The 26,186-nt window shown below is 62.5% G+C and overlaps 2 protein-coding genes across 9 annotated transcripts in view; both read left to right on the plus strand.

Moving 5' to 3' along the window:
• The window catches only part of DAGLA (diacylglycerol lipase alpha), a 61,559-nt gene extending 52,330 nt beyond the window's left edge, over positions 1 to 9,229 (plus strand). Inside the window, exons 13-20 of the mRNA XM_042905418.1 lie at positions 21 to 101; positions 942 to 1,084; positions 1,411 to 1,479; positions 1,825 to 1,897; positions 3,177 to 3,373; positions 4,077 to 4,206; positions 4,727 to 4,914; positions 6,845 to 9,229. Coding sequence (XP_042761352.1) covers positions 21 to 101; positions 942 to 1,084; positions 1,411 to 1,479; positions 1,825 to 1,897; positions 3,177 to 3,373; positions 4,077 to 4,206; positions 4,727 to 4,914; positions 6,845 to 7,802 — 1,839 coding nt within the window. The 3' untranslated portion in view covers positions 7,803 to 9,229. The remainder of the gene's footprint in view (positions 1 to 20; positions 102 to 941; positions 1,085 to 1,410; positions 1,480 to 1,824; positions 1,898 to 3,176; positions 3,374 to 4,076; positions 4,207 to 4,726; positions 4,915 to 6,844) is intronic.
• A 6,023-nt stretch (positions 9,230 to 15,252) lies between these two features.
• Positions 15,253 to 26,186, plus strand: part of MYRF (myelin regulatory factor) — a 32,407-nt gene continuing 21,473 nt past the window's right edge. For all 8 annotated transcript variants that reach the window (XM_042905981.1, XM_042905972.1, XM_042905975.1 and 5 more), the window contains exon 1: positions 15,253 to 15,389. In XM_042905981.1, the coding sequence (XP_042761915.1) occupies positions 15,344 to 15,389 (46 nt within the window). In that variant the 5' untranslated portion in view covers positions 15,253 to 15,343. The remainder of the gene's footprint in view (positions 15,390 to 26,186) is intronic.

Raw genomic sequence — 26,186 nt, forward strand, 5'->3', positions numbered from 1 at the left:
CTCTGTTCCTCCTTACCCAGGGAATGGTCCTCTCGGCTGAGTATATCAAGAAGAAGCTGGAGCAGGAGATGGTCCTGTCCCAGGCCTTTGGGCGAGACCTGGTGAGGCACTTTCCCTGCCAGCGAGCCCTGGCCACGCTGGCCCTGCCTCCCCGAGGGCCACACTGGGGGCAGGATGCGTTGAACGGTGGCGCCTCCCCAGCAGGCCAGGCTCCTACAGCCTCCTTTGATGCCTGGCTCCCGGCCCCCTCCTCACTTGCTCAGTCCCTCCCACCTGCTCTGACGCCTTCCTCTTTTGCACCAGCATTTCTTGGGCTCCCCTGCTCAGCCCCACCCAGTTGTGAGCACCTGTTCCACGCCAGGCACTGGAGGCCCGAAGATGGTTCGGGCCAGGGGCTTCAGAATCTAGAGCAGGCGATGGAAAATCGTTGCAGAGCTGATCAAAAGGGGGTCACTCTGGTCGGGGTGATCTCCCGAGGTGCTGCCAACTGCTCTTCCCAAAGCCAAGCCGTCCCTGGTCCCCGGAGAGCCCAGTCTAGCGTCTGGGGCACAGAAACAGGGGCAGGTGAACAAGCGATTATAACAGAGTATAATCTTTGCAGAACGTACGCTGTTACACCAGAGTATGGTCACCATGTATGAAGGTCTGCCACAGGTGTAGATGCAGCGTCTAGGAGGAAGTCAGCCTCTCCTGGAAAATCAGAAAGGGCTTCTCCAAGGAGGTACTCTGAGCAAGGTTTGGAAGGATGAGTAGGAGTTTGTTAGAAGAGTCCCCCCGACAAGTTGCTTTGCGTGAGTCTAGCTTGGCCCTCTCTCTCTGCCCCGGCAGCCGCACAGCACAGACACGATCCCGGGACTCTGGGAAGACCCTTCCGCCTCCCTGGTTTCAGCTAGTCCAGACAGTCAGCGGGGCAGGGCTCTCAGGTTTCTCTCGGTTTTCAGGGCCGCGGAACCAAACACTACGGCCTGATTGTGGTGGGCCACTCCCTGGGTGCAGGCACTGCTGCCATCCTCTCCTTCCTTCTGCGCCCCCAGTACCCTACCCTCAAGTGCTTTGCCTACTCCCCACCAGGGGGCCTGCTGAGGTGAGCAGCCTGGGGCCTCGGAGTTGGCTTGGGTTGGCGGGGGCTAAAGCCTTGGGAGCCGGCCCCGGGCAGTCTGGCTTCTGGTCACACGGGGGCCTGGGAATGGCCCGCTAAGCGCGGGGGGTTGCTGCGTCAGATGCCAGGCAGACCCCAGGATCCACGCCCGGCAAAGCCTCACTGGCAGGAAAGGTGCGACAGGCGGCGGGCGGCCTGGCCTGGCACCCGTGAGCTCCCCGGAGGGCCTCGAATCACAAACTGACCCCAGGAGTGCCGGAGCGGGGCCCGCTCACCACCCCTGCCTTAGCACCCCCTGGCTTCCTTTGCAGCGAGGACGCCATGGAATACTCCAAGGAATTTGTGACAGCTGTGGTTCTGGGCAAAGACCTTGTCCCCAGGCGAGTCGCAAGTCACAAGTTATGCCCTCTCTCCACGGTCCCGGTCCCAATCCCGGTCGACTGTTCCTCCCTCCTCGGGGGATTCCCACCTCCCCGGGGGGAGTCCCAGAGACCCCAGAGCCGGAGGACGGGCGGCCCCACCCTGCCTGACCTCCCTTCCCTGGCTCGGCCCTGCCGAGCTGCTGACTCCCGCCTGCCTGTCCACCCCTCCCACCCTGTGATCCTGATGGCGTGGTCTTTTTGTTTCTGTGGCTGCCATGTGCCTGCCCGCTCTGCCCCCACACCCCACGCCTCTCCCGGGCCCTGGCCAGGCCAGGCTGACACCCGTCTTGCCTCCTTCCCCAGGATCGGCCTCTCCCAGCTGGAAGGCTTCCGCAGACAGCTCCTGGATGTCCTGCAGCGAAGCACGAAGCCTAAAGTGAGCCCCCGCCCCTCCCTCCTGCCAGGGCACGCTGGGCCCTGGGCACCTCACCTGTCCTGTGCCCTGCCTGTCCCTTGGCACAAAGCACAAGAGGCCCCAGCCATGTGAGGCCAGGCTGTGTGTGGCTGATGTCATGGGAACCCCAGGCCCTCAAACTCTCAGACCTCCAAGCTCACCACGTCTCCCTGCTCCTTGTACAGAGGGGGAAACCGAGGCTGAGGCCCAGAGTGGGCAGGGGACTTGCTGTTGCTTACACAAGCTGTAACTGAGTCAGGAAGGGAACCAAGGGCTCCTGAGTCCCCATCACCCAGAGCTTCCTAAAGTCAAGAAAAAGCAGGCCCGAAGCCCGGTGCTTCGACTTTGCGACAGGAAGCCCCCTGCCAAGCCCGCCGCGGCTCCCCGGGCTCCATGAGCCCGGCTGCCACCGCCAGAGGGGATCTGGGTGCACTTTGTTCTGATGTCCGCTGTGGCTAAGGAGAGGATCAGCCCTTCCTCATACCTCATCAGGTCTCAGAGGAGGACACTGGGGGGCTCCTCCTGTGGCAAGCCGGCCTCAGCATGCCAGGCGGGGGCGGGTGCTGTGGCCAGGTACCCGGAGACAGGCAGGCAGGGGCTGACCTGCACCAGCTTGTCCCCTGGGACCCCCAGGCCGGCCCCCACCCCATTAACCATCTCTGCCCAATTTGGCCTGTTCCCAACCTTGGTGCCCATGACCCTCCGGCAGGCAGGGCCCTGGGTCAGGCATCAGGTGGCAAAGGTGGGCAGGGCAGCAAAGCCTTAGGGGGCCATGTCTGCCTGGAGGAGCCTGGTTCTGGAAGGTAGAGCTGTTCCTATCAGACCCAGGCCTGTGCCCTTGTCAGGCCCAGGAGGCAGGTAGCTGGGAGCCAATCCAGACGTGCCCAGGCCTGGTAGGTGCAACTGCGATGAACTTCGGGTTCTGTTCTGTCTCTGACTCAGGAAATGACCTAGAGCAAGTCCCTTCCCTTTGCTGGGCTGTTTCCCCATCCTCTAGATAAGGGGTTGACTGCTCTTCCAGCCCCTTTCCAGCCCTGACATTCAACAGTGTCCTATCATCTGCCCTTGGCACTGTTTGGCCATCCTGGCCACCATATGCCTCGGCCACTGCCTCCTTAGGTGGGCACTGTCCTTCCCTCCACCCGTGGCCATCCCAGCTCCCACCTGTCACCAAGGGCCCTCCTTCTGAGGACCCTTCTGCCCCTGCCCACCCAGCCAGCCCTGCTCAGCTCTCTCCCCATCTCCCCCCTGCCCCGCACAGTGGCGAATTATCGTGGGGGCCACCAAATGTATCCCCAAGTCGGAGCTGCCTGAGGAGGTGGAGGTGGCCACGCTGGCCAGCACGCGGCTCTGGACCCACCCCAGCGACCTGACCATCGCCCTGTCAGCCAGCACCCCTCTCTACCCACCCGGCCGCATCATCCACGTGGTCCACAACCACCCAGCAGAGCAGTGCTGGTAGGGTGCTGCCCGCGACCCCGGTCAGCTGGGGGGGAGGCAGCGGCCAGGGGGGTGGGGGACCGGGCTGGCCTTGCTTCGTCACCCCTCGGAACGGGACGGGGCGGGGGTGGTGGGCAGAGGCTGGGAGATACTGGCCCGGGACGCTCACTGCAGGGGTCGCCCTATCCTGGGGCACTGGGAACGGAAGAAAAGTCCAGAGCGGGACTCCAGGTTCCTCCCTTGGCCGTGTCAGACTTTGTTCCTGAGCAGCTCTTCCCATTTAGGGGCCACGTAAAAGCAGAGGCCCTGGAGGGGTCACCCTGAGGCCCCGGCCAGCTCACACCTCAGGTGTCACTTGGCATCCCCTCCGGGATTAGACGGCAGCGGTTGTGACAGGGGCGGGGCGGGGGTGGGAGCGCGAAGGTGGACAAGCTACACATCGACCTCTCTTACTTTGTGCTCTCTCAGGGGGTCGGGCCTGGGTCCTCCTTCCCAGCGACCCCTCCTGCCCAGGGTTGGGGCAGGTGTGACCCCGGCCGCGAGCGGGTAGTAGGCTGTGTAGGGACGGCGGCTGAGGCCCATTTGGCATAAACGGTTCCTGGCTGGGGTGGGGGTGGGGGTGGGGGCTCAGGGTGAGGCGAGAGCAGGGAGCCCGGGGACCTGGGGGCCTCGGCCAGGGAGTCACCCCCACTCAGCTTCCCTCCGGCGCCTGTGTCCCCAGCTGCTGTGAGCAGGAGGAGCCCACGTACTTTGCCATCTGGGGCGACAACAAGGCCTTCAACGAGGTGATCATCTCGCCGGCCATGCTGCATGAGCACCTCCCCTATGTGGTCATGGAGGGGCTCAACAAGGTGAGAGCCCCCGCGCGGCCCCGGGCAGTGACGTCACCTCAGCGCCCCGCAGCACTCTGCTGGGCTGTCTCCGTCCCCACGTTACGAGCAAGGGTGCAGACTCTCAGAGGAGTGAACCAGAGCTCGTGTTCTGGCCCCCACGCCCCCGCGGTCTACTTCGCCACGTGGCCCCGTAGTGGGGAGCTTAGGAGATTCCCAGGGACCTGTCCCCGAGGCGGGCTGAGCTTAGAGGGCCTGGAGGCCACCTGGCACTTGACAGGTGCACCACCACCCACGGGCACCCTCAGCCATCACCTGACCGCGGAAAGCTGACCATAGGGAAGGGAAACCCCAGCCTGGCCCATCTGTGGGGCAGGCCTTCCTGGTGGGGCAGGGACCTGGGGTGGGGGGACAGGGGCGGGGCCCGGCTCACCCCACGAGGCTCTGGCCTGAGAAGCCTGGCCTGCTGCCCCGCCCCCCCCATGTGATTGTCACTCCTCCACCACCACCACCACCACCAGCTTGCCCGACCCGTCCCCAGGTGCTGGAGAACTACAACAAGGGAAAGACGGCCCTGCTCTCTGCTGCTAAGGTCATGGTGAGCCCCACTGAGGTGGACCTGACTCCCGAGCTGATCTTCCAGCAGCAGCCGCTGCCCACAGGGCCACCCGTGCCCGCCGGCCTCGCCCTAGAGCTGCCCACCGCAGACCACCGAAATAGCAGCGTCAGGTGAGCCCCGGGCGCCCAGCCCCAGCCCACCCCAGAGGCCGCTACAGGTGCCACAGTGTGTCCCAGAGCACGACTGTCTGTGCGCGTGTGTACTCTGTGCACGTACTGGGCCCACGTGTTCACGGAGCTCTGCGCACGTGCACAGGAGAACTCGATCTCGATCCCCTCTGCTCAGGGTCTCCCGATCAGCTCCCACTGCCCCCGAGCCTGCCATCACTGAAGCCCGCGTGGGATAGTGGCCGTCTAGGGACGCACAGACACACGGCCACAAGCACACAGGTTCGCTCGTGGCCATCTGGTCCCAAACAGATGGATACCCACGCACTTACATACGTGCACACGTACGTGTTCGTGTTGAAGCAGACACGTGCACATACGTGTTCACAAATAGCTCTAAGTGCACAGAGAGCCCACGCCAAGACAGGCAGCCGTGCACGTGAATGCGTGAGTGCACCTGTGCCCAGACCGAACCACGGAGACACGTTTGGGGTAGCTGACATACAGACGCTTGGTGTGCCTGCCGTACACAGAACACAGAGCCGTGTGTGCATGCTCCCAGGCCCACCCACACTCCGTATTCACGCACACTCTTGCCAGGGGGTGGCTCTTACAGGGTGCCTCCTGGCGGGTGGGAGTCTTCCTGGCCCTCTGGGACCCTGCCCGCCCAGGTTACAGATTTGGCCAGGAGGCTGCTCAGAAGGGTGGTCGCTGCTTCCTCGCCCTTGGTGGGGACACCTGGACGTCTCTCGCTCTCCCATTTGTGCATTTCCTGTGGCAACTACATGACCACATGAGGGAGCCAGCGTCCCCTCGCAGCAGCGGCTGCATCACCGCCCCCCCCTCCGGCCCCCCACCCCATTGCCCTGTCCGGTCCCTTCCGCAGAGGGCTCCAACCCATGGCAGAGGCTGGAGGAACCCCAGTGTGAGGAAGGAAGTGATCACAGTCCTGGGAGAGGTGGGGGGAGATGGGGGTGGGGGGAGATAGGGGGGTGGGGAAGTATGGTGCTGGTGCTGAGGGTCTGAGAACCTGTGGGGGCAGCTCTGGGAAGTGCTCTTACCCCTTCCCCCTCCCCGCTTCCCCCTCTCCCCTCCCCCCTTCCCTCTCCCCCCCCACCCCCACCATTGCCTCATGAGTGACCTGGGGCAGCCAGTCTCTCTGAGTCTCAGGCTACCCACAGGTACAAGGTGCCCCAGCAGTGCTCCCAGCGGGGGCCTTAGGCCTTCAGGGCTCCTTACCCACAGCATCAGCCAAACAGGAGTTGTTTTTAAAAAACAACGGTCCCTGGGGCGCCTGGGTGTTTCAGTCGGTTAAGCCTCCGACTCTTGATTTTGGCTCAGGTCATGATCTCACGGTTTGTGAGTTCAAGGCCCACATCAGGCTCGGAGCTGACAGTGTGGAGCCTGCTTCGGATCCTCTGTCTTCTCTCTCTCTCTCTCTCTCTCTCTCTCTCCCTCTCCCTCCCTCTCTCCCCCTGCCCTGCCCTGCCCCTGCTCACTCGCTCTGTCAAAATAAATGAACATAAATAAATAAGTAAGTAAGGGTCCCTGGGGCGCCTGGGCGGCTCAGTAGGTTAAGGGTCGGACTCTTGATCAAGGCTCAGGTCATGATCTCACGGTTCGGTTCTTGAGTTTAAGCCCCACCTCCGGCTCCTTGCTTGGGATTCTGTCTCTCCTTCTTTCTGCCCCTCACCTCCTTGTGCGCTCTCTCGCTCGCTCTCAAAATAAACTTTTAAAAAGCCCTTTTTAAGAAATAAATAAAAAAACTGAAAAAGAAAAAAAATAAGGGCCCCTGCCCCGGGCCGTTCAACAACCGCGAAATTGACTTTCCCCTCCTCTCCTCCCCGAGGTCCCTCCCGCCCGGAGCGAGTGGGAGGAGTCTCTGCCCCTCCTGAGTCTCACGCCCCTCCCTGCCCCGCCCTCCCCTCTGTAGGAGCAAGTCCCAGTCCGAGGTGAGCCTGGAGGGCTTCTCCGAGGGGCGGCTGCTGTCCCCGGTGGCCGCGGCCGCAGCGGCCCGCCAGGACCCCGTGGAGCTGCTGCTGCTGTCCACCCAGGAGCGGCTGGCGGCGGAGCTGCAGGCCCGGCGGGCGCCGCTGGCCACCATGGAGAGCCTCTCAGACACCGAGTCGCTGTACAGCTTCGACTCGCGCCGCTCGTCAGGCTTCCGCAGCATCCGCGGCTCACCCAGCCTCCACGCCGTGCTGGAGCGCGACGAGGGCCACCTCTTCTACATCGACCCCGCCATCCCGGAGGAGAACCCGTCCCTGAGCTCGCGCACCGAGCTGCTGGCGGCCGACAGCCTGTCCAAGCACTCCCAGGACACGCAGCCCCTGGAGGCGGCCCTGGGCAGCGGGGGCGTCACCCCGGAGCGGCCCCCCAGCGCGGCGGCCAACGAGGAGGAGGGGGGCGGCGGCGACGGCGGCGGGGCGGCCCCGGGGGCCGAGCTCGCGCTGCACAACGGGCGCCTGGGGGACTCGCCCAGCCCTCAGGTGCTGGAGTTCGCCGAGTTCATCGACAGCCTCTTCAACCTGGACAGTAAGAGCAGCTCCTTCCAGGACCTCTACTGCATGGTGGTGCCCGAGAGCCCCACCAGCGACTACGCCGAGGGCCCCAAGTCCCCCAGCCAGCAAGAGATCCTGCTCCGCGCCCAGTTCGAGCCCAACCTGGTGCCCAAGCCCCCGAGGCTGTTTGCCGGCTCGGCCGACCCCTCCTCGGGCATCTCACTCTCGCCCTCTTTCCCGCTCAGCTCCTCGGGGGAGCCCATGGACCTGTCGCCCACGGGTCTCAGCAGCCAGGAGTGCCTGGCAGTGGACAAGATCCGGACTTCTACCCCAACCGGCCGAGGGGCCAGCCCCGCCAAGCAGGACGACCTGGTCATCTCGGCTCGCTAGCACCCCAGGCGTGGCTGCCGGCTGAGGCCCAGGCCAGAGTAGGTGGCCCCCCGGGCTCCTGGTGGCTGCCCCCAGGGCCAGGCCGCTTTGAGGAGAGGCCCCCAGGGGCCGGTTTAGCCTCAGGCACGGGGCACTGCTGCTGAGCTGGGGGTCCACGTCCCTACCTCAGCTTAGGACCACCAGGCGGCTGGGATCTGGGTCCTCCAGACTGGGGAGGGGTGTGATGCAGGGGGGAGCCTGGGGCAGCCGGCCCGGTGGGCAGGGCAGCGCTCTGCGCTCTCGGCCTGCCTGTCCCCCACAGGGCATCCCGGCACCCCCTATTCCAGGACCGGCAGTGGGCATGCTGACTCCCCATCACTGCCCTCTGGCTGCTCTCCCAGGGCCCAGATGGAGAGCAGCCCTCTCCCCACATATTCACGTCTGTGGTCCAGGCTGGCATCTGCCCTGGCCACCCCCCAGATCTGGTGCCTGCTGGCCAGCCCCCTGGGGTGACCCCACACCAAGGTGGCCCGCAGTGCTGTGTATGTTTACAGAAGCCACTGGGCTGGGCTCGGGATGTTTCCTGGGCTTGCAAGCCCCCCTCTCCCCCATCGTGTGTTCTGAGCAGGGAAAGGAGGAAGGCCAGGCTCCACAGAGCCCAAGGCAGCCATGGAGCCTGGAGGGGCCTGGAGGGGCCTGGAGGGGCCTGGAGGAGGGTGGGATCAAGACTGCCGCTTCTCTGCTCCGTGCCCCTCATGCCGATCCCTCTGGCAGTGGGTCCTGGGCACCCTGGCCTGCCCTGTCTGCCCATTAGTTCCTGGCTTGCCTTCTACCCCCAGGGATCCTGGCCACTCAAAGGGTGGAGGGCACAGGTGTGACCACTCCTGGCTGCAGAGTCAGTGCCCTGGGAAGAAGGAGGGCACCCAAATCCCCCTTCCTTTGAGGGCTCCGTGTAACCCCTTTATATCACCTCGCCCCCACGCCTAGGCAGCCTCGGGCCCTGGGATCTGAAACCAGACATGCCTCCACCCCCCCCCCAGCCCCCCTCTTCACTGGCCTGAGCTCCTTCCTGGCAGCGGGGGTTTTCTTCCCTACTCCCTGCCCCCCCCCCCCATCAATGTCCTGTCGGCAGGAAGCGAGGCCAAGAGCAGGGTATTTTGGGACCCAACTAAAGGAGGTGCAGGAGGGCCAGGGGCTCTGGGGCTGTCCTGGGTTACTGGAGGCCTCCCCAGCCCACACCTGAGGGGGGTTCCTTCCCTGCTGGGTTGGGGAACCACAGGGAGGTGGAGGCCAGCCTTTCCCCAGAAGCCCAGTGGGGGAAGGTCCGAGCTGGCGTGGCGCGTGTGTGCATGTGCATGAGTGTGTGGCGCTCCTGAGGAAGGGGCTGCTGGGGCCCCCGCCCCACCCTACCTGCCCTGCCACTTTCCCAGCCTGCCAAGAACACAGCCAGTGACTGTGATGGGGGCCCGTGCCCGGGGCAGGGGGTTGGTGGGGGGAGCGGCGCACAGGACGGGCTCGGTCTCAGATGTGTCCTACCTGCTGCTCTGATCCCCGGTTTGGAAAACTGATGTGTGCCCAGACGCTGACTGCCCGCTTGTGCCTTCGTCTCCTCGGAGGCATACTCCCCCACTCTGGCCCCGCACGGCCTCTCCGGGGCTGCTAGACGCACTCCCCTGACCAAGACGCCCCGCCCCACACCCTCATCTCATGATGACTCCTATCTGGGGCCTGCGTCCTGACCCTGGTCCCACACACAGCTGGGACTGGCCTGGACACTGCCCTAGGACCCCTGCCCACCCTGACGGATGGAAACAGAGACCTGGGAGCTGGGCCTCCCTCCCTCTCTGACACCCACCCTCTCCCAAGACTCCAGGACACTCACCCCCCCACCCCCACCCCCACCCCCCCCACCCCCGGCTGCAGGCCCGCTGCTGGCATAGCCTGGGCCCAGCGCAGAAACAAAATGGAATCAGTAGCTCTTAGAGTTTAAAAAAAACAAACAAACAAAAAAACAAATCGTAAATCAGAGTAAAGTTCCAACAAGCACCTCAGCCAATTGCAGGGAGAGACTTGGTGTCTGGCCTTTCAATTCCTCCTCTGCCAGGGTGGCCCTGGGACCTCTAAGGGGGCGTGGTCCCCACCCACGCCCAGGACTGAGCCATCAGGGACAGACCCCCCACCCCCAAGCCCGCAGCCACACGAAGGTTACAGACTTGGGGCTGGGGCAGGCTCGGACTCAGCCCTGGAGGCCCCAGGGTCAGCCCACCCCGAACCCGCCCCCTCCCCACCGCACCCCTGCAGGATGGGCCTGCTGCCCATCTCTCCCCTCCTCCCGACACCGCACTTGGGGGGTCTGAGCCACCCCCCTCAGCCCAGCTAGGCTCAGACCCACTCCCCCTCTGTCCCCCAGACTGCAGCACAAGCTTTCCCAGCCTCGAGCGGGCCTGTCCTCCCAGGGGCCTGGGTGACCTCCATATGCAATCGGTAGCGAGCAGCTGGGCCCCACAGACACTCAGGCACTGTACGTGCCATCCCCCCATGACTTTTTGTACTTACTGTATGAAAGATCCAAACTAATATTGCTGTAAAAAGGAGAGACAAATTAATATAGCTTATTCTATAAATATATCTGTATATAAAGGTTTCTGTATATTGTATAGAGCTGTGTATAAACTGGATGTAGAAGCACCCTCGCTGCCTTGAGTGCTGTCTTCCCAGCAGATGGGGATGGGGGTGGGGGGGGCCCTGAGACTGGCTCTCACTGCTGTCGATGCCCTGGTCTAGGACCACACTCAGAGGGACAGAAGCCACTCGAAGCCCCACGCGAATGGGGGCAGGCCTTTGTCGAGCCCTGCCCATGTGAAAGTCTTACCAGGGGATCCGAGTTCATGACCCCATTAGGGCCTTGAAAGATGGGACTCGGCGGTCCCTTTCTCCTCCCCGAGGGGTCTGGGGCTCAGAGAGGGTGAGAGACCACAGAGCCGGCATGTGGGGCACCAGGTTGGTCAGACAGTTCCCACGCCTTCCCCCCGATACTGAGAACTAGAACAGAGAGAGGAGGCCACTAACTCCAACACCCCCCCCCCGCCCCCCCGCCACCAGCAGGGTAGCACCGAAATGCAAGGGCCACTGGAAATCTTTGCTGAGTGCTTCCTCAGCAGGGTGCACAATACCCAGCCAGGCGCACTCAGGGAACCCCAGGGACCCCAGCCCATCCTGGGGACACTGAGGCCTGGGGAGCGGCTGCAGGGCCTGGGTGAGTGGGGCCTCCCGCCGGCACCAGGCCTGACCTGCCTCCTCCACACGGCAGGTGGCGCTGTTCCTCCAGCCAGTCGCAGGGCGATGGCACAGTGCGGCCCAGGCACTGACCCGGCCAAGCTCTGACCTGACCTTGACCTTCCCTTTCCTACACTGCCCACCCTCTCACCCCGGAGTCCAGAGTGACCCTACTTGGTGAAGTTTGGGGGAAGGTGATGGAGCAGTGCCTTTCTTCCAACCCCAGCCTCTTTGGACAGAAGCGGAAGCTGAGGCTTGATAAGGGCCAAGTCGTGCTTAAGGTGACTCAGGCTGTGGGGACAGATCTAGGACCAGAATTCAGGCCTCCTGGCTGAGGACTCTGGCCTCCACCCTCACCTGTGTGGTTTTCAGAGGCTCTTCCCACTGTACAGTCTGAGTTTGCAAATTACCCTATCCAATTAGTGCAGAAGCAGAAGACACAGAGGGCCAGAGAGGTTCTGTGACTTGCCCAAGGTCACACAGAGGATGGAATGGGGAAGGGCTGGGGCGGCGCTGTGCTCCCCCATCCCCACTCGGGCCCTGTGGTCAGCCCCTTCCGTCTCAGCTGGGAGGGAGGTGGGAGAGCGAATGTCCTGTAGGGCTCCCCTGACCTCTCTCACCCCCTGGCCTCGCTGACACTACATTCCCACATACCTTGGGCCTTCCTCTCTTCCTCTGTAAAATGGGCAGATGCCAGGGCTGTATGAGCCCATGGGGGCCATCAGGACTCCTGCAGTAGGGAGGCCTGGCCATCTGGCTAGCTGATGAGTCCCCGGCCCCCCGGCTCCTGGGCTGGCCTCGGGGCCCCGCTGCTCTGTTACTCCAGTGCCCCTCAAGTCTGTAGCTCCCTCTCCCCAGTGCTGCCTCCTGCCGGCCCTGCGGCCACTCAAGGGCCGAGGAAGTGAGCCGGAGTGGAGGAAAGCAACATGTATTGATCACTCCCCCGGCTTTTCACCTACACACTGCGAGGCGGGAATAATAGGCTGATTTACAGACGAGTCCTCCAAGGACCGGAGGGCAGGCCTTGGAGGATGGCGGAAATGGCTGCAGGGATCAGCTGCGTCTGCTGGGCCAGGGATGAAAAATCGGTTGCTCACTCGTTAAAACGGCTTGGCGGATGGGGACTCATCTCTATGGATGGCTCCCTCAAAGCCCCGGTCACGCAAGATTCCCTTGAGCTCCCTCTCCAGCCCCTAGCTACTGCCCTGCCCCAGCCAGGCTTGGACCCCAACTTCATTATGGAGTTTGGGGGTGGCGGCATGGACTTCCGGCTCAGCCCTGGAGTCTGGGACTTAAGCCCCTCCTCTCCCCCAGCCCAGAGGTGGGAACCACGAGGGCTCACTGGCATAGTGGAAATCAGGGGAGACGGTAGGGCCAGGCCACCTCCCACAGGATTAACTGGAACCTCCACCCCCCACCCGCCCCCCCCAGCATCCAGCTTCAAGGCTACCCTCAGAGGCTTAACAACCCAACTTGAGGCGTCAGGGTGGCGGGGACGACAGGTGCATATCCCACTCCTTTGAGGACCAATACGAGGACCACGCTCAGCTCGCCACGATGGCCCTCAGACGGTGGACATTTCGGCGCCACGTGGAATATGGCGGAAGGACCTGTGGGTAGGTGGAGGCTTCGAAAGGAGCCGGCTTTCCAGCTGGTCCCCGGGCGACTCCTAAAATCAATTCATGTTCAAAAATCACATGGCGAAGGCGGGTGCCTACTCTGTCCGCAGGCAGGCCTGACCGGGTGGGGGAGGGGGCAGGGCAGAGAATAACAATTGTCTTAAGGGAGGCTGCAGAGGGAGAAAAACCTCTGGGGTGTATCAGCTGGAAAAGAATAGGCATCTCAGTGTGGCCCTCTCCCCCCTTCGCAGCCCGGCCCCTGCGGGGGGAGTCCGGGTCAGCACACACAGCTGGGGCCTCCAGCAAGATCCCATTCTATATATCTAAGAGCAACAGCTCGGAGAGCGGCCCCCGCAGGGACAAAACCTCATTGTGAGGCGTCCGCCGGCCTGGGCGCCCCCTCCCCCAGCCCCAGAACTGTCGTGGCATTGACCCTCCTCGGTGGGCCACCGCGGGCCTGCTGACTGGGCCACATCTGGGGCTCTGGCACCGGCCGCCCCTCCCCCATGGCTGGCCCCCGAGGATGGGGAGGGCTGCCTGGGTGGGAGCAGTTTCCCACGCCCATGCCCACTGAGCAGCCCGGCTCGTGTCCCCCCATGCTCGTCTGGGGGGCCATCAGCGTGGTGCGCGCTCGGCTGGCCGGGCTGGCGTCTCCAACTGCCGGCCGTCCTCCTACCCCCCTGGGGTAGGTCCCTCCATCTGTCAAACGGTGGTCAGGTGGGCTCGGTTTCCCAGCTCTGACTTGCCGGATCTCGGGATCCCAGGAGGCTATGGGCAACTCCGCTCCGTCGTGAGACCGTGCGCTGGGTCCAAGATGCCACAATTCTCGGCTTGCAAAGCGTCAGAGGTGTTCCGCAGATGGAAGACGCCATCATCCTACATTTGTTCCATGTACGTTTACCGAGCCCGCACTGCGTCCCAGGTAGTGTTTCTTGGCGTTGAAGCTAGAGCGGTGACCGAGCGAGAACAATCTCTTACCCTCACAGAGCTTCCTATCTACAGCAAGAAGGGTAATCACAAAAACTAAGTAAAAGTCTTGTACACGGTGAGAAAGAAAGGTAGGTAGGGGGAACTGCTTTAGGTAGGGTGGTCAGAGATGTGATGACCGATCCAAGACCTGACTCCTGAGAAGGAACCAGTCATGTGGGGACAAGCATCATAGACAGGTGGAACAGCACGCAGGGCAGAGGCGTGCCTGGCGTGTTCGAGTGACGGCAAGGAGGCCTCGGTGGAGAGAAGAGCAGGAGCGGAGGGCAGTGGCGTAGGCTGGGGCAGATGGTACGAGGCCTCAGGAACCAGGGCAAGAGGTTTAGCTATTGTTTTGAACGCAAGGGGAAACTACTGATTTTGGCAAAGGAACAACATGATCTGATTTACATTTCCAAAAGAGTGGTTTGGGAGGTTCTGGAGCCCATCACTGAGGGGAGAGGCAGTGCAGTTGGGCAGAATAGAGACGAGGAGGTGCCCCTGAAGTGGAGACAGAGAGACGGGGATGGTGGGTTTAGGAGGTAGAACCTTCGGGCCTCACACCAGCACACAGGGAAACAGTGACTGAGAGGCCGTGTTCCAGGCCAGCCAGGATCTGGCTCCGAATGCTGCCTTTGACCCCAATTACCTCGAAATCTTTAGATCTGTGCTGTCCAACACCGCAGCCACACACGGTCATTTAAATTTGAACTCCTTGCTCCGGTCGGTTAAGCATCTGACTTCGGCTCAGGTCAAGATCTCACAGTTCATGAGTTCGAGCCCGGCATCGGGCTTTGTGCTGACAGCTCAGAGCCCGGAGCCTGCTTCGGATTCTGTGTCTCCCTCTCTTTCTGTCCCTCCCCCGCTCACACTCTCTCTCTCTCTCTCTCAAAAATAGTAAATAAGCATTAAAAACAAAAACAAAAACGAATCTGACCTGCTTGAAATGAAATAAAATGGAAAAGGCAGTTCCTCAGCCTCCCTAGCCACATTCCAAGCGCTCAGGAGCCACATGTGGCCAGTGGCTTCCATACGCTGGACAAGGCAGGGAACGTTTCCATCGTCACGGAAAAGTTACACAGGGCAGCGCTTCCTCCGACAGTCCTGAGCATCACTGAGCCTCAGTTTCCTCATCTGGAAAAGGCCCATAACCGTATCTCCTTGGTGGGACACCTGAGAGGGTCAAACGAGGTAACTTGACACCTGTGACGTCCCGACTGCGAGTCTGACACAGTGCTCACCGGATGTGGGTTGGTGTTCTTGCTGAGGTGGGGGTGGGCAAGGGGAGGAAAGGGGGTGCCTTCTGAGGTTTGCTCTGAGACTAAGATTCAGAATCCTGCTACCCTCCCCTGCCCGAGGGGAGGCCGGGGACTACGGGGCAGGGCGTGGCCGCGGCCCCCGCCACCCCGCCCCTGCCCGGCCCGCACGCGCCCCCCAACCCCGGTAGGACCCCGCGGCTCCCCCGGCCGCGGGGCTGCAGCGCGGGCCCGGCCGGCAGGGGGCGCAGGGCGCGGCGGGCGGGGCGCGGGGGGCGGGCGGGGGCCGGGCCAGGGCCGCGCGAGGGGCGAGCGCGGAGGCGGGCCGGGCGGGACCGCAGCCGGAGCCGAGCCGGGACTGTCGCGCGGGCCGCGCCGGCGATGCCGCGCCCCCGGGCCGGGCTGTAGCGGGGCCGGGGCGGAGTGCGCGCCGGGCAGGCCGGACATGGAGGTGGTGGACGAGACGGAGGCGCTGCAGCGCTTTTTCGAAGGTGAGGGACCGGGGTTGGGGGTGGGGGGCGGCGAAGGGGGGGGGAGGACGGCGACCCGCCTCGCGCTGGGAACCCCCGGGCCGATCCCTCCAGGGCCCGGGACCCGCGACTATGCTTCCACCACGCCGGGACTCCCCAGGATGCCTCCTCTGGGCCGGGCGCCCCCCACCCCAACCCCCCCAGGCTGGCACCAGCCTGACGCGCTGGCTCCCGGGGCTGGGAGTCTCCTGGAGGTTACTGCCCACCTCCACCAAAGTTGGGCACCCCCTCCCTGCTCCCCGCAGCGCACAACTTCCTTGAAGCTGCCTCCCCTTCCATGCTTGGTCCTTCCTTCTAAATGCTTCCCAGGATCTGCAATCCCCCGCCCCCTAAAATCTGACACTTCCCACTCCCAGTGCCCTTCCCGAGTTTGGGGACCCTTTACTGTGCTTCCCTGGAACCGCGTACAGACCCAGACTCCCAGACCCCCTTTGAGGCGGGAACCCCAGGATGCCTTCCAGGATCTTCCATGCCTCTTAGGCTGGTACCCCAGCCCCCAGCATGCCTTCCAGAGTCTGGGCCCCCTGCCTAGAGATTCAGGCCCCTGGGTCCCATTCAAGCGGACACCCTACCCCCAGCCTGACTCCTAGGAGCTGAGACGTCCCCACTGTGCTTCTCTGAGACTAGGACCCCCTTCAAGACTGTCAGCCGCTTTCTGCAAGGCTGCTCTCTCCCGCAAGGCTGAAATTCCCATTGAAGCAGCTACCCCTCCCCTGCCCGGGGCTTGGAACCCCTCCCCAACATTCCTGCGTGGGCTGGATTCCCCCCACCCCCAAAGGCTTTCCGGGGCTAGAACCTTCTTGAAGTCCGCATCCCTGCCGCCAGCCACCTCTGCGCCCTGAGACCCTCCCAAAGTTGTGAACTGCATCCTGCCGGCCCTCTGAGATTCCTCGGGGCTGTTTCACCCACACCTGTCCCTGGAGCCCTGCCTCCTCTGGCCGTTGCTCCCCACCCCAGGAATGACCTCACCGCCTCGCCTCGACCCTGATAGGACCCTCCCCGGGGCTGGGATCTACACACACCCTACAGTATTTTCTTCTACCCCTGCTCCCCACCCCCCCACCCCACACTGTGGTTTTGGAGATCTGCTCCTGCATCTAACCAGACTGTCCTCCCCTCTTCCTGAGTAGCCTCTGCCCCTCCTCCAGGTCTGTCCCCCTCCTCCAGGGTGCTGGATTCAGGAGGGATGGGACAGTGTGGGAGGAGGAGGCAGAGGTGCAGGCTGACATCTCCCAGCCCACTCTGCTTCTCAGACCCTCACGGGAACATCTAGCCAGACCCTCTGGCCCCTCTTGTGCTCCTCGCCACCAACTCGGGTAGCCAAGCCTCTGTCCCTACCCTCTCTCCAGTCCCTAAGCCCACATCCTCCTCAGTGGGAACCTGCCTCTGGGGGTGGGGTGGTCCACGGGGCACCACGGTGCTGGGGCCGTCTGGCTGCAGAGCCGCGAATCGTGGCCCGAGGCTCAAGCCTCGTACCCCGATACCTTTGGTGTCCAGGAGGGAGAGAGGAAGGCCTTTCTTTGCCTCAGCGTCTCCCTTTCTGTGACTTGGGGGGTAGCAGCCTTTGTCCACTCCTGTTTGCTGAGTCTGTGAGGACATCCCTAGCCCCGGGCCTCCTCACTTCAGGGTTGTGGACACCCCAGCAGACCCGGACCCCAAGAAACCAGGCTTGGACTAGGTTAAATGGTTGATCCTGAGGTGGTTGGGCCATTTGAGGGTCCTAGGCAGTCACCTCCCAGGTGACTTGTTCTCTCTAGATGCTGTTCATCCTTTATGAACCCTCAAGGGGGCTGGAGGCCCCTGGGGAAGCAGGAAAGGGACATTGCTCCTTGCTTGGGGGTATTGTTTTGGGGGTGCCCTGAGCCGGCTAGATACCCTGGATGACCCAGGGGCCAGCCCCCCCCCAATGCTTCCTACAGGACCCCGTGCCCCAGGCACAGGGGTGGGCCCAGCTGGCCCAGGCTCCCCACCTCCTGAGCCAAACTTTCCTTCCTGGCCGTGGGTGGGGGGTGGGGGCTGACGCCACAGCTCAGCCATGCGGCCGGCCTGGCAGGGAGGCTGTGCTGCTCCCTCCGGAGAGATAAGAGGAGACTCAAGAATGTCTGTGGGGAGCAGGGGGGTGGGGGGTGTGGGGCTGCCCGCTGAGGTGGGTGGAGGGAGCCAGGGGCCGGAGAAGTGTTCCCAGAGCCTGAGATGGGGGGGAAGGTGGGCGGGTGCTAAGGGTTAGGACTCTCCCTGGCCACTTGGGAGGGGAAAGCCTGGCAGGGATCAGGTGTTCCATGGTGCGTGGGGGACAGGCCCGAGTGTGTTCGTGAGTGTGAGTGTGAAAGCAAGTGAGTGTTGAGCATGTGGGTACGTCGTTCCTGAACTCTCGCACTTGGGGCTGGAACCTGAGTTCTCGTCCTGGTGCTAGCTTGGCCTTGGTCACTCTCTGTGGACAGTGGGCACGACGGGCAGGGTCTGTGCCTTCAGCTCTGGGCTGGAAAAGGGCTTTGCTGAAGGGCAGGGGCCTGTCGAGACCCCTTGTCTGACATCGCCCCTCTCTAGGAACACCCAGCACATGTCCTGGGTCCTGCCCTGTGCGGTGAGCCAGGCTGTGCCCCACCCCAGGGTGGTGGGCTGGGGGGCTAAGGCGCTTTGGGCCTCGGGTGGGAGGCTGGGACGGGGCGGCCCCTCCAGGCTGGTACAGCCGGGCCCCCGTGACCGCCCTGCTAATCCCCTAGAAGGAGGCTACGGCCGCCCGGATCGGCGGGCACAGGGCCTTGCAGAGAGGGGACCCTCCAGGCAGGATGCACTGGGTCCCGGCAGGTAACAGCGTCGCCTTGGCAGGTATATTCCTCTCATCCTGATCGGGTGGGGCCTTGGGTTCCCAGAACCTAGTCAGGGACAGGGCCAAGACAGCATCAGCAGATCCCGACAGAACCTTAGAGGCTCTGGGGCCAACTCGGCCCCTGCCGCTGAGAGCTCTGTGACCCTGTGCTGAGCCCTCACCCTCTCTGGGCCCCTTTTCCTCAGCTGCCAGACAGGAGGGGGTGGCAGGGAAGGTCTTGATGATACTTTCAGATCTGCTGAGCCTTGTCTCCCAGCCCTGGGAAGGAGGGATGTTTTTGAGCATAAAAGGTGGAGGGTGCCGAAGTCTGGTTCCAGGGGCACATTCCCCACCGCCCCCTGCCGTCCGCCGCCTGCCCGGCCCCAAAAAACAGGTGCTGTGGAGGAAGCCTTACAGCCTGAGGGGAACTGGGCTTCCAGGAGGTGCTGAAAAGACCTTTGAAAGGCTGGGGGGCCTCTAGAGCCCCACAAGGGCTGGAGGTGGGAGGCTGGGTTTCCGCTCCTTCAAGGCCCGATGGGCGGCTTGGGCCGGTGACTTCCCTTCTTTGGTCTCATGTCCTCTCCTGGAGTAGGCGGGTGGATTGGATCAGAGCAGGGGCTTCTGATAAGGTTCTTTTTTTTTTTTTTTTTAAGTTTTTATTTATTTATTTTTGAGAGAGAGAGACAGAGACAGCGAGCGGGGGAGGGGCAGAGAGAGAGGGACAGAGAGAATCCTAAGGAGGCTCCGCGCGGTCAGCACAGAGCCCGATGCGGGGCTCAAACTCACAAACCGTGAGATCATGACCTGAGCCGAAACCAAGAGTCCGACGCTTAGCCAACTGAGCCACCCAGGTGCCCCCCAGCGAGGTTCTTTTTAGCCACCAAACAGAGACAAACTCGTGGACTCCCGATGCACAGGGGGTGGGGGCGGCTGGGCTCCCCACAGCCCCCCAGAGCACCAGGGTCCTGATCTGAAAGCCTCTTGAGGGAGGGGCTGGCACGGGTCCCCTTTCCCCGGGGCCAAGACTGCAGCTCCGAGAGGGGGGAGTTAGCCAGCATTAAGCAGAGCTGATACCAAGGACCACCCCCCCACTCTCTCCTCTGCCCCCAGGGCCTTGGGGGAGGAAGGGTGGCCTTCCTGTGGGGACCAGCATCTCTGCCTCCAGAGGGCAGGAGGAGGCCACGGGGGAAGGCCACCTGACGACTTTTGGGCAAGGATGCCCACCCTCAACAGGAGTCTGGGGCAGAGTTGGGATGTGTTATCGTGTGGCGCTGTGCCCCATATCAGCCTGTCTGTCTGTCTGTCTCTGCAGTGCACCAGGGAGGAGGCGGATGGGGGAGGCAGCCGGACCCCTGATTGTCAGGAATATGAGATGGGGTGCCTTCTGAGTCCCCCTGGAGCCCTCTGAAGGAGTCCCGCCCCAGCCCTACCTCCCCAGCCCCTGAGTCCAACCAGAGGGGAAATAAATAGTGGGGGGTCTGACTCATCCCCGTGTCCCCAACACCCAGCGCGGGGCCACATGGGCCGGGCAAGGGAGAGGGCAGGAAATGTTCTCAGGGTCATTGGAGGCCACGATGGCTATGTGAACAAAGGTGGGGTGGGGGGTGCACCCCAGGACGCCAGCTCTCTGGGAGGGCCTGGGGTCAGTGCGGGGGGGAGAGGTGCAGGCCTTTCCCAACCTGCTTGCCTCAGGGCCTCTCCTGAGTCTGGGGACTTGGCAGAGTGCCCCTTGGGGTCTCAGGCAGGGCCGAACAGAGTATCTGGGGGAAAGACAGGTGTCTCTGGACAGAATGGCCTCCTCCTAGGGACCTGGCCCCCACTCCCTGACTCCCAAGGGCTCGCAGGACTAGGGGGTTCTGGCAGCTGAGGCTGCTGGGTAACAGCCCGGCAGGACTCTGATTGGCTGCTGCCCTTGGACTTTGCCCTCTGATAAGAACGGGGAGCAGAAATCATTAACTGGCTCATTAACCGGGGGTGGCCCTGCCCTACCCAGGCTGCCTGCCCTTTCTTCCACCTTCTTCCTCATCACGGCCCCCTCTTTTGGGCCTCAGTTTCCCTCACAGCCTGGGTGTGTATGGGGGGGACGTCGCCTCCCCTATGAAAGTCTTCAGCCCCCGCTGCCCCTGGGTGTGGGTAGCCCCAGGGTTAGGGGCAGGTGTTGGGTGGTGTAATGGCCTGATGCACTCACTGGAGGGGGGCGCTGCCAGGGTCTGTCGCTGGCTCCGCTGCCTGCCCACCGCCCTTCTCCTGGGCTTGTCACCGCACTCCTTTGTGCCTCCACTTTCTCATCCTTAAAATGGGAATGCACTTGGGGTCACAGTACCCACTGCTCAGGGTTTCTGTGGGGACTGCGGCAGCCTGGGTTGCGATTATTGTCCCAAGGGGCTTGCCCAGCCGAGTTCGACAGGCTCACTGTAGGTATTCTGCTCCCCACTTTGAGGATTTGTCGATTCAGGCGCGGGCGTAGGTCGGTGCCCCACCTTGGGCCGGGGCCTGTGGCTGGCGCTGTGTGCTTTGGGGAAAGCCCCTCACCCGTTCTGGGCCGCTTCTCCCAGCCTCGTTGAATGCACTCTGCACGCAGGGACCCAGCTTCGTGCAGGTCTGGCGCTCCTTCCAGCCTCCAGCTGGGGCCCCACCCTGCATCTCGGAGATGGGGAACTTGGGCCTTGGGCTGGCGGGGAGGGGTGTGGGGGGATGGGGAAGGGGAAGGGGCTGACTGTCCTTTGTCTTTGCCTGCCGCACCCAGGCCGGAGGTTTTTGCATAAGCGGCCTCCCCGGGAGTCCTGGGGCTCTGTGGGAGCGGAGTGGTGCCCTCTTATTTTTGAGAGGGAGGTGCCGAGGCAGGAGAGGAAGGAGACGGGTCAGGCTCGCTCAGGGTGGCCGCAGCAGGGCAGAAGCGGGATCCTGGGTCAGGAGACTGTCCTCCAGAGCTGAGGTTCCTGACCCACCGCCAGTGGCTGGGCGAGGTGACTTCCATTCAGCCGCTTGACCTCTAGGACCCTCAGAGTCCTCACGCGTCCGGTCAAGGCTGTGTGACGCAAGCAGTGAGACCCCACGGCCAAGGCCTGGAGGGGGAGGGGAGGGAAGGGCACGACGCCGGCTGGGATGGGGGCAGTGGGGTCCAGAGCCTCCCCTGGCCTGGCATATGGCTGCTCCAGCGCGTCCTGTCCTCCGCCTGCCTCCAGCCTGCATCAGGGGGAAAGCCCTGTCTCTGTAGGACCTAGGGCTCTCCAGCCCTCAGGCTGCACGGCCACGGCCTCTGTCCCTCCATGGAGTTTGGGGACCCTTGCTCCCTTGGGGCCTTCTCTCACTGCCCTCTTCGCCATCTCAGTCCCTGAGCTGTCTTCCCCACTCTGTGGTTCTCCCCGCCCCCCCCCCCCCCCCCCCCCCCCGCCGCGGTCTGTGGCCTGGGGGAGGGGAGGGGGCAGCTGGGAGTCTGTGACACTGAGTTGGCTCTTTTGGATCTGGCTCCAGCTAGACCTGATCGGGAGGGGGGTTGGCCTGGGCCTGCCATTGGGTCAGTGAGCGCTTGTGTGCACCCGTGTTCAAGTCTGGGAAATGTGCTAGTATGTGAACATGCACAGGCATGCTCATGCCTCAGGGCCTTTGCACTGGCTCCCTATGGGCCCGGAATGCTCTTCTCAGATGTCCACGTGGCTCACCACCTTCCTAGCTCTTTTCAGCGAGGCCGTCCCTGACTGTCCTATTTAAAATTGCAGCGCATCCCTGCCCTCCTGCCATCCCAACTCCCTCCCTCCGCTTTATTTTCTCCATAACATTTGTCACCTTCTAAATGCTATGGGTTTTTACCCATCCAGTCCTCTGACTCTGCCTCCAGAATGTCAGCTCCTTGTGGGCAGGAGGTTTTGTTTTGTTCATTATCGTACCAGAGCCAAGCACTGTGCCTGACACATGATATATGCTCATTGATCGTTTGAATGGATGAATGAATGGGCACATGTGGAGCCTGCCGGCATGTGCACGTGTGTGTCAGCATGAGAAGGGTAAGCCCCCGTGTGTGTGTGTGTGTGTGTGTGTGTGTGTGCCTGTGCGTCTGTACGAGATCATGTGTGCGTCACTGGGCCCTTGGGCACACACCTGTGTGTGGGACGTGCTGGTGTGTGAATACAGATGGACGTGGGTCACTGGCCTTCCCCCCAAGCTGCAGGGTCTCCACTCTGCTTCTGTGGGGAGGGCCCTCCCCAGCCTGCCTGCCCCGGTCCCTGTGGGAGTGGGATGGGGCCATCGGGTGGGAGCTAACTTGGCCCTGTAGACTCAGGGCTGGGGGTCCCCAGAGCAAACTGAAGATCCCTGGGGACGCGTGTGGGTTCCCATACACAGAACAGGTTGCAGCTTCTGGGCTCAGTTCTGTTGGACCTGGCTTGGGAGCATCTTGGGACTGTGAGCCTTGCGTCGACCTGAGGACAGGGTGGTAGCCCGTGGCTACCCCACAAGTGTGGGGACCAAGGGAGAACATAGGTATAGCCCAAGGGTAGCTAAAGATTCCAGGTCCCCTGGAGGAGATGAGGTTCTTCTGCATTTTTTGGCAAGAAATTGAGAGGGAGTAAAGGCAACGGTGGCTCAGATCGAAGGACCTGATGGCAGTGGCTTAAGAGCCATATCCTTATCATTCAGCCCCAAGCTAACCGGGGACTTGATGCAAAATGCAAAGGGTGGCTTGCAAAATCAAGCATCTGACCTGAAGACGTTGTGTGTGAGAAGGCTCTGGTCATAAGTTGAAGCCTGAAGCGGGGACGGCTAGCAGTGATTGTATTAATCACTGATCATATTAATAAAGATAGAAAGTTCAAACCAAAGGAGGTGAGAGCCTACTGTGCCCGGTCCCAGAGTGAACTAGTTTGGAGCATGTTGAGTAACTTAGTCAATATTGGGATATAAGTGACAGTACTGGGGGCCCTCTGTGATTGAGGAGGGGCTGCTGGGGCAGACAGGCGGTCACAGAAGGCTAACCCGCCGGGGTGGAGGTGGGGGGCTAGAGCCAAAGTCTGGAGGCCGGACTTGGCTCTGTATGCACCGGAATATCAGCGGACGGGTCATGGTTCAGAGGGACTCAGGAGGAAGTTGGAGGCCCCCCCAGAGGCTCTCTGGAGCAGATACGCAGTTAGGAGGGGAGGCTTGGGGGGAGAGGGGTACAGCCTGGGCAGGAGAGGAGAGGGGAGCCCCAAGAGAGATGGAAACAACAATGAATGATATTTGAGGAATGGCCTCCGGGAGGGAAGAGCTTTCCTACCATCTCGTCAAAGACTCATGACTATTCCGTGATGCGGGGGTCCCTGCTTCACTTGAGAGAGAGGGAGCTGAGACTCAGGGAGGTCAGCTCACTTACCAAGGGTCCAAGACAATGAAGGGGGACCCACATGAGCAGCTGGGCCTCCCTGACCTTAGGAGTCCCTTGGGGCATCATGGGGGTGCTAGGGTGAGCAGTCCCCTGACCCCTTGCCATCCTGGCTGCCAGCCATCCGCCTGGAGCCAGGGTGCCCTCAGATTCAGAGGCCTGGGATCGCTCCTCAGGAGCATGGCGGGGACAGGCTTGGGCCTTGGCCCCCGTCAGCCCCAGGTTCTGATCAGCTAGGCCTGGCCAGCATCCTTAGGCCCTGGCCTCCCCTGCCCACAGCCACGTGGCCGACGGGATTTCCGCCATGTTTGGGACATGAATTGACAAGTGCCCCATTGACGGCTGGGGGGGAGGTGTGGGCAGGGCACAAGCCTCCCACTGTGCCGGGTCCCCACCCTCCCCCGTTCCCTGGGACAATGGCCGAGACTCAGCCAGCGGCCACAGCTGGTGGGGGGGTGGTCATGAGCGGGAGGAGGGGGGAAAGGGAGGGGTCCAGGGTGGGAGACCACCTGGGCTCCCCACACCCTCATCCTGCACCTGGCCTGTATCCCCTCGGTTCTTCTGCCCAGCTGGGTGGCCTGAAAGCGAGGAGGAGAGAAGAGGGGAGGGTCTTTTCCCCATAGTCCCTATTCCCAGCCTCCTGGGACAGGGCAGTGTCTGGCTCCTGTTAAAAGCAGGTAATAAAGGGCCTAATTAATGAGGAGCAGCTGGGGCGCATAGCTCAGCAGGGCAGGGGCGGTACCTGGAGCCACCCCCCCCCCCCCCCCACTCCCGCCACCGCCACCGTCTAGCTCTGGACCCTGAGCATAGCGCGGCCGGGTAGAGGTCCCCAGCGGCAGGCAGGCCTGGTTCTAGTTCTCGCTTGCCACTTTGCTCACCCATTCCATGGACATTTATTGCATGCCTACTGTATGCTTAGATGCTTATATCCCAGAGAGGCAGAGCAGGGCCGGTCTCATATCCCAGGTCCCACGCCTGTAGGCCAAGGGCAAGGCATTTCTCCTTCCTGAGCCTGCTTCCTCGTCTGTAAGATGAAGAACAAGGAAACCACCTCTCCTGTAGGGTTGTTTTGGGACTTAGACGTGAACCGTATAAAGTGTGGGCACCCGGTGAGTAAGCTGTGGGCAGCGGGTGGGCAGTGGACGGACCTCTGCCCACCTGTGAGGTCTGCACTAGGCAGCAGAGTAAGGAGCCCAGGAGAAAGGAGGCCGCCACTCAAGAGAGAGGGAATCAGAGGTGACCTCCTGGAGGAACTTACATTTAAGCCCAAACCTCAAGCGCGCTTAGGAATGGACTTTCCTCCGGCAGAGGAAACAGTATGTGCACATGCCCCGGGCTGGAGAGAGGCAGAGGGTTTCAGGGTTAGGAGATGAGGCTGTAGGCGGCAGGCAGAGTGGGGGGGCAGGGGCTGCCTTGGATCTCAAGGAGGGCTCTGGTTTTCCCGAGCAGTGGGAAGTTGTGGGAGGGTTTGATGCTGGTCTGGGACCCGGTGGTGCCACTTTCGGATGGTGGGGTCCTGGGCAGCCTCTCCATCCCCCTGGGAGGACTTAGGATCCGCAGGAGGGGGACTCCCTTAGCTTCCTGCCTGGCAGATATCTGTTGTTGGCTCCAGAGTGTTCCAGGGCCCTTCTGGGAACAGGGCGGGGACCCCCAAGGATATTCTGATGTCTTTCTCCTGGGTTCCTGGGGGCCTCAGGAGTCTCTGGGCTCTGGCAAGCCCCCACCCCCACCCTGCCCCAGTGGCTCCCTCCTCCCTCCTCTGTCCTCCCGGTCCTCCCGGCCCCTGGCACGGGAGGGTCTCTCCTCCCCTCAACCACATCTGGTTCTCGTTAGGGTCTCCCAGGATGCCTCTGCCTGAGGCCCCCCCCACCCCAAGGGAGGTGGGCAGGAGGATTAGGGGTGATTAGGAGTTCTCCTGGCCAGAGGAGGGGGAGGAGGGCGCCTGGCCTATTATAAAGAGCAACACCATGACTCCATCACCCCATCATTCACTGCAGATTCCAAGTTCAGTCTCAAAATCCTGCAGCTTCAGCAGCCAGGGCTGGGGTCACGCTTCAGTGCCCCCTCCCTCCCCGTCCCTTGAGGAACCCCCCAGTCCATCAGGTGGGGCAGCCCAGGGTGGTCAGGAAGTCTCAGTGACCACCAACCACACCGTCCCACCGCCCCCCCCGCCCCCCGCCCCCCGCCGTGGAGTCAGGCCCCTGTGCCTGGGTTTGAATCCTCCCTGCTCCCTGCCTTGGGCAAGACACTTGACCTCCCTGAAAAAGGAAATGATGCCAGTAACGCTAAGTCTGCAGGGACGATTGGTAGATAAACCCGACAGTGCCGGGACCCGGTAGGCGTTTGGTCCGCACGAGCCGCTGTCATGATCATTGTCCTTTGCCATCATCACCGTTCCAGGTCGGGAGGGTTAAGAGTAACGCTGCACACAGAGAAGCCGCGGGATGGCTCTCATATAATAAACTCCTGTGATTATTAATGTCCTTCGTCCCACAAGTGCCTGGCATACAGCAGGCATTCAATAAACGGGATCTTCAGTTAACAGGGAAGGATGGGGTGGGAGCTGGCGCGTGGACGGGCATTCTAGAACCTC

This window comes from Panthera leo, chromosome D1 (genome assembly GCF_018350215.1).
Source record: "Panthera leo isolate Ple1 chromosome D1, P.leo_Ple1_pat1.1, whole genome shotgun sequence".
Classification (NCBI taxonomy): Eukaryota; Metazoa; Chordata; class Mammalia; order Carnivora; family Felidae; genus Panthera; species Panthera leo.